The sequence below is a fragment of the Carex rostrata genome, chromosome 6 (genome assembly GCF_964058835.1).
Source record: "Carex rostrata chromosome 6, lpCarRost1.2, whole genome shotgun sequence".
Taxonomy (NCBI): domain Eukaryota; kingdom Viridiplantae; phylum Streptophyta; class Magnoliopsida; order Poales; family Cyperaceae; genus Carex; species Carex rostrata.
The window spans coordinates 9,477,285-9,501,227 of NC_135923.1; the positions used below are offsets into that span (position 1 = coordinate 9,477,285).

A 23,943-nucleotide genomic window follows, 5' to 3' on the forward strand; every position below is an offset into this window, starting at 1 on the left:
CAAGAACAAAGTTCAAGAAAGTATTTATCGTTGTTCTGACAAGTATTTACAATTATATATGGGAAGTATTTATCATTGTCACAGATGTTTTACTGTAAGTTGCAATTATGTCTGAGAAGTATTTATCCATGTAACATATAGTATTTATCCATATATCATAAAGTATTTATCATTATGTCCGAGAAGTATTTATCATTGATATTGTACTAAAAGTTGCAATTATGTCTGATAAGTATTTATCCATGTAACATATAGTATTTATCAATGTATCATAAAGTATTTATCTTTATGTCTGAGAAGTATTTATCATTGGGTGAGGGGATTGTTTATTTAATGGTCCCCAGTTTTGCGGGGACAATCCAGAAAAAAAAGGAAAATTTGTGCGGGGATAAATGGCAAGTATTTATGAGGAGATTGCTTATTTAATGGTCCCCAGTTGTGCAGGGACGATTCAAAAAAAAAAGAAATTTTGTGCGGGGACAACTCATGGGTTGATTTATTCTTTCCTAAATAGAGATCATTGCATAGTGATTAATATTTTGTGAATTCAAGATAAATACTTTAATGCTTCAAGTTAAATACTAACAGTTTCTGCGGAGCATTAATGACTAGGCGGTCCCCCCCATGATATTTTTGGCAGTTTGTGCGGGGTTTTTTGCGAGGATAGACCTGCGGGGATTGTTATCAGGGTCCAAAATTTTATGTTCGACCTTGAACTGACTTTGATTCGATCATTTAAATAGGTTTTTAACTTTTTTTTTTTAGAAGTTCGTTACACTTCGTAACTTGTTTAATTGAGCCCTTCCGTAAACTTCTGTTTGTTATGTTAAAAATGTTAGTTTTGTTGTCGTTAATTGGAGCAAGAATTCGTAAAATATAAATTAGTATTGTGGCCGTGCGTTGCAACGGAGACATATTATAAAAAGAAAAAAAATATAAAAAAATATATCAATAAAAATAATAATTATTCAAAAATTAAGAGATATATTAATAGAGAATTTAGATGATTCTGTATTTTTAATTAACTTGAATCGTGATCTCTGGTAATAATTTGATAATGTGATGATTCTTTATTTTTAAGTACCAATGATATCAAATAATAGCTCGATTCGAATCTAATATCAAATATCGTACAACAGTTCAATATCGACATATAATATGATATTGAAAAACATAAAAAAAAGTGTTATCGTGTGTATATATAGAATACACACACACACACACACATTATAAGAGAAATATATCTATACACACACACGTTCCAATTTATATTTTTCTTCTTTGTTTCCAATTTATAATATATATACATACACATTGATATATTCTAAATTGCCCACAACAATATGTATAGAAACAAAGAAAGATAAATAAAAAAAATAAAAAAAATTGATTTCCATTGTGATCCGTATAGAAACCAAGAAAAAGTAAGGAAACAAAGAAATAAGAAAATGGAAGGTGAAGTCTGCTCAATTGAAGATAAGAAATATAGAAACAAATAAATAAGGAAACAGAGAAATATATTGCTAAATTTCATAGTTGTTCAATTTTAATTGTAACGTATCGTGTGGCAACACATGTAATGAGTATGTTTTTAATTAAATTTAGACTTCTATACATAAAACATATGCATTTAATCAAAATAAGACAAATCATGTAATTGGAGGGCTGAGATTAAATATGAAGTTTCATCTTTCAATCGTGGTCGTTGGCGGATCGGACACCCAACGTGCTTAATAATAGAATGGAGATAGGTAGCACCTATCTCGTTGGAGGAACTCGGTGTTATACGTGTCTAGTTGGCGATACTTTATTTGCATGTTTGATTCTGCACTAAAATTACTTTAGATTAAATTGCTTATTTTAAATTAAGGTGAATTAAGTTAAGAGAAATATTCTGGTACCCCGAGTCACCAAATCCAAGCATGTCCCCGAACTGATTTAACTGAGTTTAACCGTCCGCTAATAACGGTAATTTCTTAATTTGCCATTAATTAACGCATATAACTGCACTTCATATCTGTAACTTTTTTTTAATATTAATAGTCAAATCTTGAAGTATGTAGTCCAAAGAACACAAGTATTTATATCTATATGGTAAACAATGTAAATGATAAATTAATTATTTTTAAATAATCGTACCCGCACCTAAACTGCCATAATTGCTTGTGGGGACCGCAACTGTTCTAGATCTGTAACTTTATTTTAAAATATTAATAGTCAAATCTTGAAGTATATAGTTCAAAGAACACAAGTATTTATATCTATATAGTAAACAATATAAATGAGAAATTAATTATTTTTAAATAATCGTACCCGCGCCTTTTTTTTGAAATTTCTGACATCGTACCCGCATCTAAACTGCCATAATTGCTTGTGGGGACCGCAATCGTTCCAAATCTATAACTTTTTTTTAATATTAATAGTCAAATCTTGAAGTATATAGTTCAAAGAACACAAGTATTTATATCTATATAGTAAACAATGTTGTAATTTTTACATAACTACTTGTGGGGACCTAAACTGCCATAATCTTGTAATTAGATCCCTCCTCTTTTTATATATGACACTGAAAGTATCAATATCTAAGTATTGAAAGTATTTATATCTAGAGGAGGGTTCAAATGCATCCAAATTTTTGTGCATCCAAATGCACCCTATCTTTCAAATCTTTTTTCTCCATTTTTAAAGTTTGAATAGTAAATCCGAACCGTTAGATGCGATCTATATATTAAGATGTGCTTGGAGACCAAATTTTACATTTTTTGGAATTTTTTTACTATTTATTAAGCCACTTTGAAAATCGCTGATTTTACATTTTCTGGACCATTGGATCAGCGATTTTTCAAAGTGGCTTAATAAATAGTAAAAAAATTCCAAAAAATATAAAATTTGGTCTCCAAGCACATCTTAATATATATATCGTATCTAATAGTTCGGATTGACTATTTGGACTTTGAAAATGAAGAAAAAGAATATGGTGCATTTGGGTGCACAAAAATTTGGGTGCATTTGAACCCTCCTCTTATATCTATGCACTGAAGTATTTATTTTTATGAGGTCAACTATTTTTGTTAGAGAAATGTTGATGCGGAATTAGTGCCAAGGCTTTGAAAGGGTGCTGCTAGGATTTTAGAATAATAATTAGTTGAGACTATATAATATCTTTTTAGAATAATAATTAGTGGGGATCATAATACATTATTCCTCTAAATGCAATTATTGTAGCGCGGGTACTGTAGCGCGGGTACATAAATGATTATTCATAATAGAATGGAGATGTGAACCAAAAATCCATCGCTCTCTGCGGCCGCCATGGTTGCTTCCTCCAATGACTCCTCCAACGAATCATCTCGAGGAGGCGCCGCCACAAGGACTCCTCGCTCAAGGCATGCAAGGATCAGCGATGAAGGATGAAGTGCCACCGCCACATCGCTGATGTAGATCTCCGGTCGATTCTTCTTCTTCCTTACCGAATAGCTACATGTTCGCGCTCTCTGTCAGCACATCTCTATCCTTCCGGACGCCAAGATTTTGTGCGATTTGCACAATTCCTACCATTTTTCCCTTTTTTCACTCAAACCTAGGACTAGGGTTCATACTCCCGTACTGTCGCTGCTGCAACAGGTGCCCCCTCGGCCTCTTATGATTTGGATGCGGTTCAAATATTTTTTTACAAGTGGAAGTCCATGGATGCCAAGGATTGTGAATCATATTCTGATGTTTGCAATGCAAGGTGATTACAATTGTGCTTGAAGATAGTTTTTTTTTATTAAAAAATTATATCTATGCTTCTTAGTCTATCTTAATTAAAATTTTGTTAAGTTAGGTTTTAATGGATGCTTGCCTAGAAAGTAATACTAACAATCAGCAAGATTTTTGTTTTTTTAACAAGCGACCAAATTTCTGTTAGATATTTTTTACAAGTTTTTTGTTTTTTTTTTAATTTTGATAGTAAAATTATGATATGAAGGTTTTAAGAGAAAACTTTGATGATTCCATTTTTCTTGGGAACCGAATACAAGTTACATATGCATCTCATTCTGAGATGCTTTTTGACATAAAAGAGAAAACCTAAAGTCAGGAGGCATGAAGATTGCCAGTTTTAGTAAATTACCATCAAGATTGCCAAGGAGTCTGGTGCGTGCGGTCTTTATCAATGTCAGGATTTCCAATCTGATGAGCAAGTGGTTTGGTGATGCTCAAAAACTCAGTTAGTGCTTCTTGGTTTTATATCTTAAGATTTCTTTGGAATTATATTTGGCTTATTTTATGGTGAACCCTTTATCGTGTAATTGACCCCCCTAAATTGAATCAGACTTGTAATATGAAGTTCCAGTATGATCCCCTTTTGCCTTAAGTGTCGACTTCTCAATTCAAAAAGTTCCTCGTGAGTTGTGCAAACAAACTACAATTCAAACCATATATAATATAACATTTGCCATCTAATTGATATAGCAAACAATCAAATTAAACTGGTACTAAATTTCAGAAAGTCATATATGCAGTCTAAAGCTGATAAAAATTACTTCGACTATGACAGTATCACAAAACCCTACTAGTTTGATCATTACCACGACTTGTAATTTCTGGACTGATATTAAGAAATTGGTTTGGACTTAATTTTTGAAAATTTTTATAATTGCAATATAATAACTGGATTATACATTAGGCAGAACTTGGATTCCCCAATTGGAGTCTCCAAAGATATTTTTATTAACATTATATTGGGAAAAATTGGTTAGACAATTCAAGAGTTACATTACATTTTTTTTCATTTTATCTTTTCCTACAGATTGGTGTAACAGGGAAGACTTCGAAAGATGTTGTTCAGTTGGAATTGGTGGCAGTATTCTTGGTCCCCTTTTTGTGCATATTGCACTTCAAACTGGTAAGAAAATAAAACCAATTTTTTTTTCTCATAAATAAGTACTCAATATCTAATTGTGCAATTTAGGTATTAATTGAGGTTCCAGTTTGAAATAATTTTTCAAGTTATATGATTTGACAATAGTTCATAGTATCGTCAGTTAGCATAGGAGTATTGTCAGTTAATCATCACTGTAATTTCAAAATTGTTTTGGCCACACTAAAATATATTTTAACTTAAAGAATTGTAATTGCTTATATGCATACATGCCTTGTGTTAGTCTTAAGTTAGTACAGCTTGTTCATGGTGGGTAATGATGGGACTTAGTTTCCACGGATGCTCACTATTTCTTTAATTTATTTTTCAGATTAGTAGCAAACTCTAACTGATAACCTCTGTATCCTCTTTATCCTCAAATTTTGCTCTTACCTAAACAAGTCAACGGGTATTTTGGTTGAGTTAGGTTTTGACGGGCAAGATTGTTTTGTGATGGTGATAATTTATGTGATAGTTTTTTTTGTATATTTTGGAAAATAAAATTGTATGAAATTTGTATTGCTGATAAATAGTTTGTTTGGTGTCTTTTATTATTGCTATTAAGAATCAATAGTATTTATTTTGATTGTGGGGTGTAGGAGCACACTAACAGCAAAGCTTTTGGTCAGATGGTGCGTATTATGGGCTCACTGCACAACTTAAGATGGTTTCTGACAGGATAAAGGTTTGACCTATTTCTTTTTATATATGTTTCTTATTTTCCAGCTTATTACTTTAATGAATATGGTGTTTATCTATCCTAACTTAGTTTCCTAAAGCACCAACTATAACACATGATTTCAATTCCTGCACAGGTAGTTCATTTTATACCACGTGTACTGTTTATTAATAGAATTGGAACTTTGGAAGAACTCTTTATTTGTCCCAGTTTGAGACCTCAATTGAATTGCAGTTGCATCCTACTAATTCTCCTCAACTTTTCAGATGGCAATCTAATGTCCGAAGTGAACTCCTGGAGATTTGCAAACCCCTTTATCTATTATTTGTTTCTCGATGAGAAATTACCTTTTGTATCTCAATATCTTTATTCCTTTTGCAATTTTGGGAAAAATTATCTGGATGTGTTAAAATACATGTCTTATTGTTAATCAAATAATTTTCACAAAATGCAACTTCTCATCATCAATATTATTGGCAAAAAATACACCTAACCTGTAATGTTTGGAAAGAATACATCACAAAATAACATCACATTTGATTCACTGACATCACCTTTTATACTGTAATTTTTTGTAGGGTTTTCAAGTTGTCACCGGTATGAGGCGCAATCAACAACTCAGCCTTCCAAAAATCCGATGCAAGGTCCGATGTGGTACCATTTATTGGTAAAATAACACTATCATGCCAATGGTAAAATTGTCCATTGTTGAATATGTTCATACCAAGAAGTTTTATTCCTTTGTTTTCTGTGTTTGCTTTTGTTAATTGTTAATACCAGATGAACCAATCTTGGTAAAATAACCCTATTATACCGGAATTTAGTTCCCCTAAAGTAACTCAAATTTTGAGTTTGGATCTGGTTCATCTGATTTGTTCTGGTGAGAATATTAAAGGGCCCCGTGCATTCCACTTCGGACTGGATTCTGATCAAACGTTAAACTCAAATTTTTGGTTACTTTAGGGAATCCAGACCCATCATACTGAGGGTAAAATTGTCCATTGTCAAATCAGCTAATACCAAGAAGTCTTATTTCTGTTTTTGTGCCATTTTGTTTTGTTTTGTTTTGTTTCAGGCATCATTTGAGGTGAATGAGAACAGACCTCTCAGATACTAATTATACTACAGCTTTGTGTACCATATGTAATAAAAAAAAATTGATTAATGTTATTTTTATTACCTTGTGTGTTGTTCTTACAAACAGATATCAGTTCTGATAAAATGAGTCATAGGCAGTAGAATAAATGAATTAGATAAATGAGTCTTGAGTGATGAATAAGGTATCAACCATATTAATTTAACATTTCTAATTTTATTATATGTTTTCAATTTGAACAATTATAATCTACTTTTCATATTTTATTTGTTTATATTCATAAATGTTAGATTACATCGAAGATGATCAATAGCAATGATACTTCAAGAATTTTTTTATATTATATTTGATCTTTTTTTCATTTATTATTGTTTCTTTTACAATTACTAGTTAAGTGTCCGTGCTTTGTAACGGAACCCACCAAAGAGATCAGCTGTATGAAATTTTTTTTCAACCTGTCCCGGTTTATTAAATATATTACAACAATATTTTAGTATCATATGTCTCCATAACTCTCCAGTTCGGACTCAAAATGTTTTTTTTTTTTTGATTCAAACCCGTAGGCAACTTTCATTAATTAAAGAGTCATTACATTAAATGAAAAGTGAAAAATAGGAATGTAAAATTCTAAAGAACTACAAATTAAGACTACTTACTTTACCTAACAGCTATTAAAATAAAATCTATCTTAAACTATCCTTGTTGCACTGTATGCTCTCCATCCGTCTTCATTTCTTGCCTCACCCTGTTGTTCTTGTATGTAATGATCCAATAGGCATGGCGTAAAGGAAAAATGAGAGAGAAAAAATAGGCATCGGGATAGGAGAAAAAGAAAAAAGAAAAAAGAAAACGCATTTTCTGCATCGGTAAAGAAAAAAGGTGAGGAAAAAAGTAGATTAAATGATACAATTTTCATGTGTCTTTTTATGTGGCGAGTATATGGATAACTAAATTTAGGTTTCTACACGCTTGACTACATGAAACAGGTGTATAAAATCAAAATTATTCATTAATGGTTGTGATTGAGCTGTGTTTTTGATGAGAGGCTGAGATTTACTCAATCAACGGTTGAGATCCTCTCTGGATGAATAGAGCTTTGGATCCTAAATTTTTCAACGCTCTATTATAGTAGTCCTGATTTATTATTTGCCTTATCTTTTTTTTATCAATTCTGTATGAATATCAATAACAAAATATTTCAATATTTTATTTAATTTTATAATAGATCCCCGTCGCAACGCACGGGCACGATACTAGTGTATTTATAATCAAACACATCTGTTCAATTGCACCAGTTCGTTCGCACCTAATCATATAGGTCTTATCTAATCAGATCATATCATAGAGACAACAGATATTTCGGGCCCATATTTTAATGCAGCCTAATAAGACTTAATCCATATTATAATTTCATTAATTAACTATTAATTATGGCCTAAAATATTATGATATGTAGAACATTTCTAACACTGCTAGTTACTCTACAACTAAATATGTATTAGAGCACCAATCCGCTTCTTTTTTTTTTTTTATCTCATTGAATCATATATAAAACATGTAGCACAAATAAAAATCTGCTTGCTTCCGTAAAAACAAAAATTGACATATGCTGGTTCAAAGTTACTAGGACTAAGTTAAGATAAGTTCAGACCGGCACTAGTTATATAATCACAAAAGATTATGTCAAATTGAACTAATGCTAGCCATTTTGTGATGATACTACATTCTTACATGTATAATATGTATTGCAATTTGGTTGCAGTGCTTTTAGATCATGTATATTCATATTTTTAATTAATTTTGATCTATTTGTAGTTGTAAAATGACTAAAACTAACAAATATATTCTAAGTCGTGCTTATAATATATGCTTAATCAAACAAAAACAAAGAAACATTATTAATAAATTATTTTAGAATGCATTTATGTGTTTGGGATGTTTTTTTTTAATGTTTTTAATCAATTTAAGTATTATTTATAATCTTAAATTACTGAGACAAAATATGTTCAAAATCATGTCTATCATGTTTCTAGACTTATCCTTTATTAAAATCAAACATATACAACGAATATTATGAATATAATTATATACGCTGTAATACATTTACAGTATTTGAGTATGTATGTTCGTGTTTTTAATTAATGCATGCTTCATCTGTATTCATATAATCATACAGACTTGCATTAAACTCTTTAACTTATTTAATTTGCATGTGCTTGAGTTCGTACGGGGCTCCATGCGACCAGACTCAAATTTGACAATATAAATAGCTTAAAATGATGCACACATGTTTTGTCATTTAGGAGGGATAACAATTGTTCAGAATTTGAAAAAAGAAGTGAACGATGTTGGGTCGATAACAGAAGTACATTATATATACTAGTATTGTGCCCGTGCGTTGCAACATGACATATTATAAGATTGAATAAAATATAAAGATGCATTTTTGTTTGACATTCACATAAAATTAAGAAAATATATATTTAAATAAAAATAAAGGAAAAAAAATTAAAAAGACGGAGATCCAAATAATTAATAATAGTAAAAAGAAACAATAACAAATGAAAAACGGGATCAAATATAACATGAAAAAAAAATCTTGAAGTATCATTGCCAGTGTGATCCTCTTTGATGTAGTCCAATATTTCTGAAAATGAACATATAAAATATGAAAAATAGATTATAAATTGCTTAAATTGAAAACATATAATAAAATTAGAAATATTAATTTAATATGGTTCATACTTTATTTCTCGCTCAAGACTTCCCGATAAACTATATTTTTTGTATACACTCCTGGGCATCAATTTCCTCTTTATCAAAAAAATATCAATAAAATAAAATAAAAGAGACCAATGAACAATAAGCAAAGACAAATGACAAAGTCTAAGTTGAACTTTCATAAAGCAAAAGTACCGTTCATCTTTCTCATTTTGTTCCTTCTCTAGTTTAATTTATGTTGTAAATTCTTTTTCCCCACTCGGTTCATCTTCTTCTATAGTAACTGTGACAGATATATGGCTCAACAATATTGGATTGTATGTTGCTATCAGTGACATCTTCATTTACATGAGATTCAAAATCAACAATGAAGACACCTTTGATTGTCATGTAGAAGTACCTAGTGAATTATGTAGTGATTAAGTTGCACATTAAAATGGAAGAAGAAAACATCAAATAGAAAGATAAAAAGAAGAATTCATCAAATATAACTCCAATTCAAAAATTACTGAGTTAAACCTACAAATTTCATTGCACTGATTAAATTACCGACTTGAACTTACAATTGATATTGTAATCATAATTATTTCTTTCAATTGATACTGATTAAAATTGGAAATGTGTATATAGAAACAAATAAAGACATGTGGATTTTTCCATTATTGATCTTTTCTATTATGCCATGAGAATTTGCATAAAAACAAACATAAAGATATATCCATTTAAAAAAAATATTGATTTTCATTATGCTCAATTAAAGAAGGACAATAAGAAATTATATTTCTATTGTGTGTACAATTGGGTGTAGGAGAAATAAGGAAATATATTTTCCGTAGATAAATATCATTAAAATCTGAATCACCTCAAAATTAACATAAATGATGATTTTGTCTTAAGAGTCTGACATAAATAAATATAATTAGTATAATAGTTTGGTACAAAAACGAAGTTCTCACGAAGAGAAATATATATGTGAGATATTTTTTTTCGTAAAGCAATTAATTTAGACATAACATAAAAATTTTATTTGTTACGTGAAACTTGATAATTGCCTCTAGTCAATCTTTTTATGTGCATGAGATATTTTTTTTTCCTTGGGAGTCTGTTAACATAAATGAATATAATTAGTATAAAAGTCAAAGTGATTGATCTGTATAAAAACAAAGGAGAAGAAATAAGGAAACCAAAGAAATTTGGAAACAGAGAAATATATTGCTAAAAGGCAGAGTCTGCTCAATTGAAGAAGGACTGAATGAGAAATAAGGAAACAAAAGGAGAAATAGGAAAAGAAACAGAGAAAAATAGTAAAATTCTATGTTAAATTTTAATTGTAATATATGCATTACTTGTGGTGAGTATCTTATTATCTAAATTTAGATATTTATACATAAAATATATATATTTAATAAAAAAAACAAATTATTTAATTGAACCGTTGATATTAAATATGAAATTTCATATTTTAATCGTAATATGACAGATGAGCACATCTACGTACATAATATAAAATAATGGAGATATCAATTGCAACTTCCACATGAATAATTGAACTGGCATTAAATTGCAAATCTTGATTGATGTCGTGGACTGGGTCTACCTCATTCTTCTATACGTAGACCCTCTACAGGCATTGATAAAAAAATAAATTAGTAATATTAATCCATGGACCCTCTGACCACAGACTATAAATATAAGCTGAGCAATCCCCAGGCCGCCTCTCCCATTTGTTTGTCTCCCTTCTCCAAGCTCATTTCTCCCACCTCATCAGTCACCTCTCTCTTTCTCTAAACCCTAAGCCCCGGAAAAGGAGAAATTGAAATAGTGAACTGTACGGCAATCAAAAACCACATATTGAAAAAAGAATCTAAAATACTTTCCTCTTGTTCTCTCCGATCCCTTCCGTCATCAGAAAGTTTGGCTAGGTACGTTTCCTTCTCTTCTTAACCACGCTTCTCTTGATGTTTTCACGCCGATCAGTTTATAAGTTTTTCTTTTGATCGACCGTTCTAGTTCGATCGCGATCTTTTTTCGTTTTCTTTTCATGCTATTTTACTACTTTTACGATGAGGTGTTTGGGGTTTTTGCGCAGGGGTTTGCTATATATGCTTCCACAAAAGAGAACTGCTGGATCTGACGCAGAAGAACACGTGTCAGACGGTGACAAGACGAAGAGATCTAAAATCGAGAACACAGAATTAGTTCCGAGCAGTGTCACGAGGCCAATCCAGAAAATGGACGGCCAGAATAACGGTGTCAACACCAATCTGCCACCGATTGACGAGGATTTGCACAGCCGACAGCTTGCTGTGTATGGGAGAGAGACGATGAGGCGTCTCTTTGCATCTAATGTACTCATATCGGGCCTAAATGGGCTCGGGGCTGAGATAGGTGAGTTAATCTTGCAAGTTCTTTTTTCAAAATAATGCAAATTAACTTAAAAAAATAATTAATATATTTCACATTAATCGATGTCGATTTGGTTATACGTGACTTTCTTGGTTAAAATTGGAAGAAACTGATAGATAATTGTCTATTGGAAATTTCTGAATCAATCTGATTCAGTTTATCTGTAGTTACTTTTGAGGAGCAATTTTTCAATTGGGATTTTCTGGAGTTCTAATGACATGTCGTTTTAAATCACGAAATTCAGAACATACCTTAATTATTTGGTGTGAAATCTAGGTCGTTGTTAGAATATTAGACAGAAACTTCCCTTAATTTCCCTTAATCATGAAATGAGCTCATAAACCATTCTTTTTTAGAAAATCAAGAAATAAACAACAACAAGAACCAGTGGTATAATTAAGGGAAATTTCATATGGCAAAGCAATTTTGGTATAGCCATTTGTATGCATTGCAGCATTGCTTTATACATCCATCTTGTAGTTATTGTATTTATGGATTTGTAAACAGTTCTTCACACTGGTGTTATCTCTTTCATTAACTGCAACCCTGTCTTTAATACCTGTTACATTTTTATGTGTTCTGTGTCAATAATTCTCTTATAGAGAGTGGTTATCTTACTTATAAATTTTGGTTTTTGTATTAATTCTTGTAACAAAGGAGTAATTACACATGATTTGAATGGGACACAAACATTAGTGTATACTTTATGCTTTTGTATCGGAAGATATATTGTTGTTTTAGAAATCTTTTGTTAAATCTGATCGCCATGTTGTAATTTCAGCAAAGAATTTGGTTCTAGCGGGTGTGAAATCAGTTACCCTTCATGATGTTGAAAACGCTGAGATGCAGGACCTGTCGAGCAATTTCTTCTTAACCGAGGAAGACTTTGGTACCAACAGAGCCCTTGCTTGTAAGAAGAAACTGGGGGAGCTTAACAATGCAGTCCTTGTTAGTGCTTTGACGGAAGATCTATCTGAGGACCATCTTCTTGATTATCAGGTTCATTTCCACAACTACTATTGTTTTTAGGTTTTGATTTCTGGGGACTGGATTTCTACCACTTGCAAATATGATTTTGGGTAATAACCAAAGGTACAAATGTTACTTTTTTGAGGCTTGGCACTGTTTTAGAATTTGTTTCTTTGTGTGATAATAGTCTACATTCTGCAATTTAATCCCCATGGTAGTATTCGGCACACCCTCCTTAGGGCTCCTTACGAGAGTAAGGAGTCTAAAGTTTGTCAAACACTTGCTCCTTGGTAAAGCTTAAAATCACTTTCTTAAGCTTCCTTCTGCCCACATTTTTAAGCTTGCTTAAACTTTTAAGGAGTCATTCTACATGACTTAAGCACTTGAGGCTCCTTAAGAAAGCTAAGTATCCACTTCCTTAACTTTTTGTTGCCGAACACCCTCCATAGATTATTCTGATTTATTCTTTTAATAGTTCGGTATTAGCAATTTTTTTTTTTTTGTGAAATCATATGATTTTCATCATCTTTTCATGCATGAATATAGTAGATTGGTGTCCAGTCTTTTTATATCTAGCAATTTGCATAATTTTTCTTTCATTTGTAAGATAAATTGCACGGCATACAAAAATATTTCTTTGACAAAATGTGTCAAGTCATTTTGTTATCTGTACCAGACCTCATGAATAAAATAGCTATTATATTTAGTAAGAGGGGCTTATTTTTTTTAACAGGTCTCTTGCCCCTGCTCATAGTTCAATGGATTTACTGATTTCATCTTATTCTCCATAATCTATAGTAGTATAGGACCGTTTTTTCGACATTTTTCTCCCGTATTTTCTCAAAACTGCTATTTATTCTTCATTTTTTTAATAATTTGCTGCAGGTTGTGGTTTTCACAGACATAGGTTTAGATAAAGCAATGCTATTCAATGAATATTGCCGTAAACAGAACCCTCCAATTGCCTTCATCAAGGCTGAAGTCCGTGGCCTCTTCGGGGGTATCTTTTGTGATTTTGGCCCAGAGTTCACTGTCATTGATACTGATGGTGAAGAACCTCGAACGGGTATAATTGCATCCATCAGTAATGACAACCCTGCGCTAGTCTCTTGTGTTGATGATGAAAGGCTCGAATTCCAGGATGGCAATTACATAGTTTTCTCTGAAATTAAGGGAATGACCGAACTAAATGATGACAAACCTAGGAAGATTAAAATGACAAGGGCATACTCCTTCATTCTCGAAGAGGACACTACTAATTTTGGTGTGTATGAAAAAGGGGGCATAGTCACAGAGGTGAAACAGCCTAAAGTCCTAGAATTCAAGTCTCTAAGAGATGGTTTGAGAGATCCTGGAGGCTTCCTTTTGAGTGATTTCTCCAAGGTTGATCGACCTGCTATTATTCACCTGGCCTTAATTGCCTTAGATAAGTTTAGGTCTGAGGTTGGGCGTTTCCCGGTTGCTGGGTCTGAGGAGGATGCCCAGAGGCTGATAAGCATCGCTACTTCTATTAATGAGGCTGCATCGGAAGATACTAAAGTAGAAGAGATCGAACCAAGACTCTTTACACAGTTTGCAAGCGGTTCAGGATCAATTTTGAACCCCATGGCAGCCATGTTTGGAGGAATTGTAGGTCAAGAAGTTGTCAAAGCATGCTCTGGGAAGTTCCATCCTCTTTTCCAGGTCAGTGTCATCTCTCTCTCTCTCTGGTATTGTCTATGTATCGGTACCTTATGTGTCCAGAAAGGAACCAATAGTGTCATTCCTTGTAAAGTTTGGCTTTCCAATTAAAATTTCTTTCTAGATACCAACAAACGGCAACCAGAACGCAAATATATATGAGCTATTTGCTTCTGCATAAATTGTGCACTGACATAATTGTCTCTGGCTTCTGTCGCAGTTCTTTTACTTCGATTCACTCGAGTCTCTCCCAATTTATCAACTGGATCCTGCTGATTTGAAGCCAAGAAACACTCGGTATGATGCACAAGTTTCTGTATTTGGTAATAAACTTCAGAAGAAGCTGCAAGAAGCTAAAGTGTTTATGGTTGGCTCGGGTGCTTTGGGATGCGAGTTCCTGAAGAACTTTGCTCTAATGGGAGTCTCATGCAGTGATGAAGGGAAGTTAACTGTAACTGATGATGATGTGATTGAGAAGAGCAACCTCAGCCGTCAATTTCTCTTCCGGGACTGGAACATTGGGCAGCCAAAATCAACTGTGGCTGCTTCTGCAGCTGAGAAGATCAATCCTGGCCTCCATATAGGAGCCCTTCAAAACCGTGCTTGCCCAGAGACTGAGAACGTGTTCAATGATTCTTTCTGGGAGAGTCTAGATGCTGTTGTCAATGCCCTTGACAATGTGAATGCCAGGATGTACATGGATATGCGGTGCGTATACTTCCAGAAGCCCCTCTTGGAATCTGGCACTCTTGGTACAAAATGTAACACTCAGATGGTAATACCTCACCGGACTGAGAACTATGGGGCTTCAAGGGATCCACCTGAAAAGCAGGCTCCCATGTGTACCGTGCACTCTTTCCCTCACAACATCGACCACTGTCTCACTTGGGCACGCTCCGAGTTTGAAGGATTGCTTGAGAAGACACCAAATGAGGTGAACTCTTTTCTGTTGAAGCCAAGCGAGTATGCTGCTACTATGAGAAAGGCAGGGGATGCACAGGCGAGAGATTTACTTGAGCGTGTTGCCGAATGCCTTGACAAGGAACTATGTGTAGAATTCCAAGATTGCATTGCATGGGCACGACTAAAGTAATCTCTCTTTCTCTCTCTAGCATAAGCTCTCACACATACTCGTGCCATTAAGACAAATAGTTACTGTGCAGACATCTTGGTACCTTGCGGCATTTCTCAGTGCTTTAGTAGAGCACTAGAGCGTAATTGTGTGCTAAAAGGATGGACTAAATTTGGTGTTACTTCGGAGGATGTCATGACATGCACTGTATAACAAAATTATAATTTTCCGCCCCATCAATCTAATGCCTTCACGTGTCAAATATGCCCCATCTCCTTTATAGCTAATATCCTTTTAAAGCCATTTGCAGTGATAAGTTCGTGCTTTATTTTTTGGCAGGTTTGAAGACTACTTTGCCAACCGTGTGAAGCAGCTGACTTTCACTTTCCCAGAAAATTCTTCTACCAGCACTGGTGCACCATTCTGGTCTGCCCCTAAGCGGTTTCCAGATGCATTGCAATTCTCAGCCAGTGATCCGTCTCACCTTAACTTCATCACGGCGGCCTCTATTCTAAGGGCTGAGACATTTGGAATCCCCATACCTGACTGGGCCAAGAACACAACCACCTTGGCTGATGCTGTCAACTCAGTTATCGTGCCTGTCTTTGAGCCCAAGAAGGGGGTCATGATCACGACTGATGAGAAAAATACTAATGCAACCAATGCTTCTGTTGATGATGCTGCTAGAATCAATGACCTTCTAAGCAAGCTAGAAGAATGTGCCAAGAAATTACCCCCTGGGTTCCAAATGAAACCTATCCAATTTGAGAAGGTTTGATATTGTTTATCTTTATTTATTAGGCTGCATCCTATATTGAAATATTATATTGATTACTGTTCTTACCACTGAACAATTGTGTTTTTGTATTCTTATCTTTGTTTGTGTTAGTCCACAAATATTACTGTCTACAAATTGGGGTTGTGCTCACATTGGCATCAATCTATTAAGTGTCAGTTGACAATATTGTTTCAACAGTCCATGCTACTGAATCTGGCTGCTGCAAAAGACTTTAGCAATTATTAGTGCAGTTCCAAAAAGAATGGGAGGAAACAAACAAAAAAATGTGTTACGAGTTCTAAACAGGTCAGGTCTCAGATGGTATTGAACCTGACTTCTGACACGACGGCAATCATTTTCTATGTTCGTTCTGTGAGAAATTGGGATTTATTTAACGAGGTCCAAGTATTAGGAAAATATTCTGCTGAATAAATCGATGCTTTAATTGATTAATTTCTACTATGGCATGCATTTAAACGGGTTCTTTTACAGGATGATGATACAAACTACCACATGGACATGATTGCTGGCTTGGCAAACATGCGTGCAAGGAACTATAGAATTGCTGCGGTCGATAAGCTGAAGGCCAAGTTCATTGCCGGCAGAATTATACCTGCCATTGCTACCTCCACAGCCATGGCCACGGGCCTCGTCTGCCTTGAGCTCTACAAAGTCCTTGCTGGGAACCACAAGATGGAGGACTACCGCAACACCTTTGCCAACCTGGCACTACCCCTCTTTTCCATGGCCGAACCAGTTGCTCCTAAGACAATGAAACACCAATCCATGAGATGGACTGTGTGGGACCGCTGGACCATAACAGGTAACCTGACTATTGCCGAGCTGCTGGATTGGCTGAAAGAGAAGGGATTGAATGCATACAGCATCTCTTGTGGTACATCTCTGCTGTACAACAGTATGTTCCCGAGGCACAAGGAAAGGCTGAACAAGAAGGTGGTAGATGTGGCAAAGAAGGTGGCAATGGTGGAGGTGCCGTCATACAGGCGCCATGTTGATGTCGTGGTGGCCTGTGACGATGACGAGGGTAATGATATTGATATCCCTCTAGTTTCTATCTATTTCCGCTAACCTGCTGGCAAATTAGATTTTTAACCTTCTCTGTTGTTTTTTTACGTTTCATAGCAAATATTTCTAGGCTATATTCCTTGCTCTAGCTATGTATTCTGTCTTTTTTTTTATTAATCAGAGAATTTACAATCTACTTTGTAAAGGACCAGATGCTAGTGCAATTCAACAATTATGATACTATGAGTAAATTGAAAAAAAAAATATATATATATATATGTGTGTGTGTGTTTTTGAGTCTTGAGATCCACTTTTTACAATTTTCAGGGTTTTGCTTGGATATTTTTTGTTATTTCCGATCCTTGCCTACCAAAGAACAGTTGTTTTGATCTTGCGCGGTGATTTTAAAGGTTCTTTCTATTGGAGAAAGACTCGATCCATAACCCTTTGAACTATTTTGCAAATCGCACTGTTTTTTTTTACCAATCTTTAAATTAGGCACTGCAAAAAATTTGAACCGTCTTATTATGCGATCTTTAATTGATTAAAACTTTAATTAAAAACTATAAAGTCAAGTTGTTTTGATTGCTTGTATTCGTTTATTATTGTACCCGGAGGGTTTTAAACTTTTTAATGTCATCATTTTGTTGTGCCACTAATATCACAATCTCATTTTTTTTTATTCTGAAATTTAAAATTTGAATTTGGAACGTTGATTTTCTTCATTTTCATGAAGATGTATTCACGTAAAATTTTCATTATTTTTTTAAGTTCATTTTATATTAAGATTAAATAGTCAAAAAATGAACATATCAGCTACAGATTACTAAATTTGTTATTTTGTGATCATTTGATCTATTATAAAATAAGCTTTAAAGATCACATATATAATTTGATATGGAAGTGTTTCTCATGAATAAATAAATAAATACGATCAATGACTTGAATCAGACGTTTGAATTTCAATATAATTGAAAAAATTTGTTATTGTATTATTTTTTCATGTTTTTTTAGTAAGTATTGGGTTCTATTATTTTATTCTTTCGGGAAATTGCGTCTTTTAGGGGTTTTAATTTATCAGATTGAATCATCATTGCTCAGCTCGTTACAAGGCTTAGTTCGGTGAATAACGATTACAGAATAATTTGATTCTAAATAATAAGTCATAACAATTTAAAAAGTAATTAAAAGCTAATTAAAGAGTAATTAAAGAGTAATTAGAGGGTAATTAAAAGTAATTAATGAGTAATTACAACATAATTTAAAAAAAAAATTGTAGTGAGTAGAAGAGAGAGTAGAAGAGAGAAAAAAACGAACACATACCACTTCTATAACTGACCGTGGAGCGGCCAGATCTTCATAGCGGACCGCCCTTGGCTGGGGCAGTCAGGTTTTCAGTGTGGGCCGCTCCTATAGGAGACAATTAGGATATTTTTTTTTTTTAAATAAATGCAAAGACATATTCGTTAAAAACTTTTTTTTAGAGTATTAATAAAAAATTCGGCTCCCTAGCCCTTGTCGGGTCTGCCCCTTCATCACGTGTATAAGCACCTCCTCGTTCTTAACTCTTCATCAAATTCTTCAAGTGCTTACTTGTTTTAATATTGATTCTTAAGTGCAGATTGAGACTATCTCTTTTCAATTCCTTTTGCTTGAATTTTTAATTACTGCCCATATCTCAAGGCCCTTCACTTAAGGGTGCAAACATATCAGTTACATATATACGGTTTTGATTTCGAAAGTAGATGCAGATACAAATAATTATCCGTATCTGTAATTTTTTAGTTTTTTTGGATATCCAATTTTACAGATACAGATACTTACCTGTATCCACATTTTTGTATCCACTTGTTTTGGATTCATATATAGTTAGAAAGGAATTTTTTATTGGTATTTATTGATTAAAATATGATTATGTTAGTGATTAAATTTTATTAATGATATCGATATTTTGTAATGATATAACAAATTTAACATGAGAAAAATATTATTTTGTTCATCGTAATGATTGAATGTTCGAATTATAAATGTATATTATATTATTTTTATTTTCTATTGAAAAAAATAATTTATTAAATAACATATTAATTTTATCACAATATATAAATTAGGTATCTGAATAATATCTGTACATATATTTGTATATGTTTAATATATGATTCGTGTTTATATCTGTTTAATATTCAATTTATATCTGTATTTGTATTTAAAAAATAAAAAAAAACAGATAAAAATATAATTTTACCACTATCAGATCTGTATCCAATCCGTTTGCGCCCCTACCTCCATTCCATGGTCCATGGACTATCTCCTTAGCCTTTACTCGCAAATTAAAATAATTAAACATGAGGGATTGAAATTTAATTCACAATTATTGCGGAGCAGCCCATGTCTGGTCAGTACCATTTGCACCCGGAATTCACATCCCCTCATGTTACCTGACTGAGAACAAATACAATTGGACGGTTTTCTTAGCTTGGCACGAATCTCAAAACGGACTCCTTCAATTTTCACATGAACTGAATTGAGTTTGATCCGGCTGGAATTAATCTGATCCGTCAGTTTTTTTTTTTTTTTTGAGAGAAAAATGAAGGTCTCGCCTTCAAGTTCCATTAAACTGACACCAGAGATGTCGTTTTTTACAAGATTTTTGAAATTAAAATACAATTTGTAAATGTAAAGCAATTAAGGAAAGCACAATAATTGAAATTACTGTTTTGGAATGTAAATGCAAAAATAGTAAAATTTGTGAACCGAACTTAAAAGTTGCCATAAGCCAATCTTCGAGTGGCTTTGCAACAAGCCCCTGTCTCTCTTTGATGTTCTGAGATTGACCTCCGAACCCCCTCAGCCATTTGCAAACCAACTGGTATATTCATCAATTATCTCCTTTGCCAACATATCCTCACCCATGCTTTCCTCCCTAAAAATTCTTTTACATCTTTCCCTCCATAACACGAAGCAGATGACGACCTGCATTCTTCTAATTTCCAAATATCCATTGGTGATGATGTTATCTCTGTATTCTCCTTGCAAGTATTGTGCTGCCAGTGCGGCCGGGCACTGCCATGTATGCCGAGTTCTTCTTATGAGATGCTGAATTACTGTCACCGTATACCGACAATCGCGATACAGATGATCGACCGTTTCGGACGCTCTCATACATAAGATACACCTGTTCGGGATTTCCCAACCTCTCTTGACAAGATTATCAACCGTGAGTATCCTATTTCTTAACATGAGCCAAATAAAAATCAGTACCCTTGGAGGAGCCTTAATATTCCAAGATTGTGCCCTGATGTCATTTACACAGGGATAATCTTCCATACCCCTGTAAAATGAATTGACAGTGAAGTTTTTGTTTTTCTCCCAATTCCAGAGTGCCACATCGTGTTGACCTTCTTAAAAGGTTAAAATGTTGAGTTGCTGCAGTAACTGTTGACTTTGCTCCATTGCATTCTGTGAGAGATATGTCTCTAGATTAAGGTCCCAGTCGCCACTGTTATATGCATTGCTGATGGTTGCTTCCTTCCGTTGCGTCTGGACATAGAGATCCGGGTATTGATCCGTCAGTTTTAATTTGCTTGAGTCAGGTACCTGGAAGGATACGGATCCTTTGCACCCGGGTAGCGGTGGCCTCTTGATAACAAATCATAAAAAATATCCGATCCTTTGCAGCATATTTCCTCCAATTTTAATTTTATTTATATCAGTTTGAGCCGAAGATTTCAATATATCATGGTAAAATGTCATGATTTCATCATTTATGTCATATTCGTTTTTGTTTGAATGAGGGTTCTAAATAGCTAGCTATAGCTGCGCTATAGTTTTTTCATACCTCAAAAATTATGACACTATTAACCCCTTTTATTTTATAATGATTATAAATAACTGGCTATGGTTGCGCTATAATCGCTATTTAGAACCTTGGTTTTAATGTATTTGTATATTGAGTTGATTAAAAGGATAGGAATATTTTTTGAGTAAATGTTGGACATTAAATTGTTCAACTATTTAATAATCATAATGATGTTCCATTTAAATTTGGATTGTGACATTTTATGAAGTGAGTATTGTCTTTGTCACTAACTCAAAGATTCATTCTTCAAAGAGACATTGGCTCATCAAAATAAAAAATAAAATTTTACATAGATTCAATGTAGTTTAGATAACTTGTACATTGGATTTTCGTACAATATGAAAATTATTGTATCATTCGCTAAATATTGATAAAATTGAATTGTTGTTAGACTATATGGATGATCAATCGATTGTAAAATTACATCAAGCTTAATACACAATCTATCTTAACTTTAAAAAAATATTTGTATATTTACTTTACTTTGTTAATTTTAATAACTCGTTAGGCCATCGTCTTCAATAAAAAGTATTTTAAATATAATCGATCTCTTATTTAAAAATACGTCGTTTATATTTCTCACCAAAAACAAATGCAATTTGTTTATCCACGTGCCATTTTTTTTTGTCGTTGTAATCTATGCCATCTGGGCAGATATCCACACATTATAAATATACGCTATCTGACCTTACAAAAATATATATATGCTTTCTGATATGTGCTGTATATATGTTTTGGCGGTGTTACGAAAAATAAAAATAAAAAGCTCGATATCTGCCTCAGTTTTAGTTTAGTATGTGGTACCTAGGGGTGCAAACGGGTCGGATATTACCCGTCTGATTGCGGATTCGGATAGTTGCGGAATCGGATACGGATACGGATTTTTTTTATGCGGATTCGGATACGGATACGGGTTGAGTTTCGGAATCGGATACGGATACGGATAATTATCCGGATCCGGATATTTTAATTTTTCGGATATCCGGATATGTTAAGACTTGAGAGAATTTTTTTTGTGTCTATTTATCTTTTGTATTAGAATATCTTTAAAGATGATCTTTTGTGTTGGTATTTTTAATTAAAGTTATATTTATGTTGATGAATTTTAGTTAATTAGATATATATTTTGTAATGGTGTAACAAGTTAATTAGATATATATTTTGAATTAGAAATCCAAATTATATCCGTATCTGTATTCGTATCCAAAAATATCCGATCCGTATCTGTATCCGTTTAATATCCGATTCGTATCCGTATCCGATTACTATCCGATCTGTATCCGTATCCGAAAAAAAAAATACGGATACGGATATGGGTTGAGCACTATCCGATCCGTTTGCACCCCTAGTGGTACCACATATCTTCATATATTTAAGTAGAGGAGGGTTCAAATGCACCCAAATGTATCCTATTTTTCAAATCATTTTTCTCCGTTTTCAAAGTCCGAATAGTCAATCCGAACCGTTAGATGCGATCTATATATTAAGATGTGCTTGGAGACCAAATTTTACATTTTTTTAATTTTTTTACTATTTATTAAGCCACTTTGAAAATCGCTGATTTTACATTTTCTGGACCATTGGATCAGCGATTTTCAAAGTGGCTTAATAAATAGTAAAAAAATTCCAAAAAATGTAAAATTTGGTCGCCAAGCACATCTTAATATATAGATCGCATCTAACGGTTCGGATTGACTATTCAGACTTTTAAAATGGAGAAAAATGATAGGGTGCATTTGGGTGCACAAAAATTTGGGTGCATTTGAACCCTCCTCATTTAAGTAATTATCTGAATATTCGGTTTGTTTGAATGTGATTTGGTTCATAAATTGATTTAAAAGTTTTATGTACAGTTATGCCTCTAGCTAATATGCAAAGTATGCAACAACAGAACCTACAAGTTCTATTTGCTATGCTGTCCAGCTGCGGTACATAGCACACTTCATGACCATGCGCTGTAGCAAAACCATCACGGTATGAAATAAAAATAGAGCAAAATTTTAAGATAGACCTAATTTTGTAATAATTTTGAAGTTCAAATATATTTTTAGAATTTTGTATGTTTAGAATTATAATTTTGGAAGCTTATTTTGCAAAATATATCAGACAAAAGGAGCAAATATCTTCCTGACTGCACTCAATATGACTTTCAAAATGCATCTCTTGTTTTTTTTTTTTTTTAAACCTGATCTTTATTTTAAAACTTAATATATTTAGCCATTTTTTCTTTCAAGTTGGAGAGAAATATTTATTTTTAGATAGAAAACTATTCTGTTTCATTAGAGAAATTTTGAAACTGGTTATATGCAAAAATGAATACTGTGTTCTATCTGCAGTCATCCATCAGATCAATTGTTCAAAACACAAAATAAACCTACTGAATCTACGAACTAAGTACTTGCAGTTCACTGACTAGAAGATAGAATATAAGCCTACTAATGTTTGGCATCAAAAGCGAAGTCCATATATTACTACCTATTACAAACCATAATAAAATTCATAATATCAATTTAAACAGTATACTCAAATGTTTCTCCTTCTTCACTTGGACTCTCATACAATACTATTTGAGTGTCATTTAGGTCCCACACTTGCGAAGAGATTGTTTTAATGTCATCCGGTAGCCATGCTGGCACCAGCTCCTTTGCCTGTCTCTTGTGATACCAATCCAATAAGTGATCAAAGAGATAATTAGCAAAATGATTGTTCTAAATGATTTTTTATTTTTGAAAACATATGTATTTCTAAGTTTCT

General features: G+C 33.2%; 1 protein-coding gene and 1 long non-coding RNA gene across 3 annotated transcripts; both read left to right on the plus strand.

Annotated features, from left to right (window-relative positions):
* The first annotated feature begins 3,741 nt into the window (after positions 1-3,741).
* LOC144555829 (uncharacterized) lies at positions 3,742-5,406 on the plus strand. Its single transcript, XR_013512132.1, has 2 exons — positions 3,742-4,888; positions 5,235-5,406. It is a non-coding gene; the product is annotated as an uncharacterized LOC144555829 (long non-coding RNA).
* A 5,708-nt stretch (positions 5,407-11,114) lies between these two features.
* On the plus strand, positions 11,115-17,634 carry LOC144555396 (ubiquitin-activating enzyme E1 1-like). Of its 2 annotated transcripts, XM_078303709.1 has the most exons (7): positions 11,115-11,321; positions 11,489-11,787; positions 12,587-12,804; positions 13,660-14,457; positions 14,675-15,543; positions 15,866-16,298; positions 16,797-17,634. In XM_078303709.1, the coding sequence occupies exons 2-7, from the start codon at positions 11,502-11,504 to the stop codon at positions 17,391-17,393; spliced, it is 3,201 nt and encodes a 1,066-aa protein (XP_078159835.1). In that variant the 5' UTR covers positions 11,115-11,321; positions 11,489-11,501; the 3' UTR covers positions 17,394-17,634. The 2 variants fall into 2 exon arrangements, with proteins under 2 accessions (XP_078159835.1, XP_078159834.1); XM_078303708.1 differs by lacking the exon at positions 11,115-11,321 and having other exon boundaries at positions 11,448-11,787.
* Positions 17,635-23,943: the final 6,309 nt, after the last annotated feature.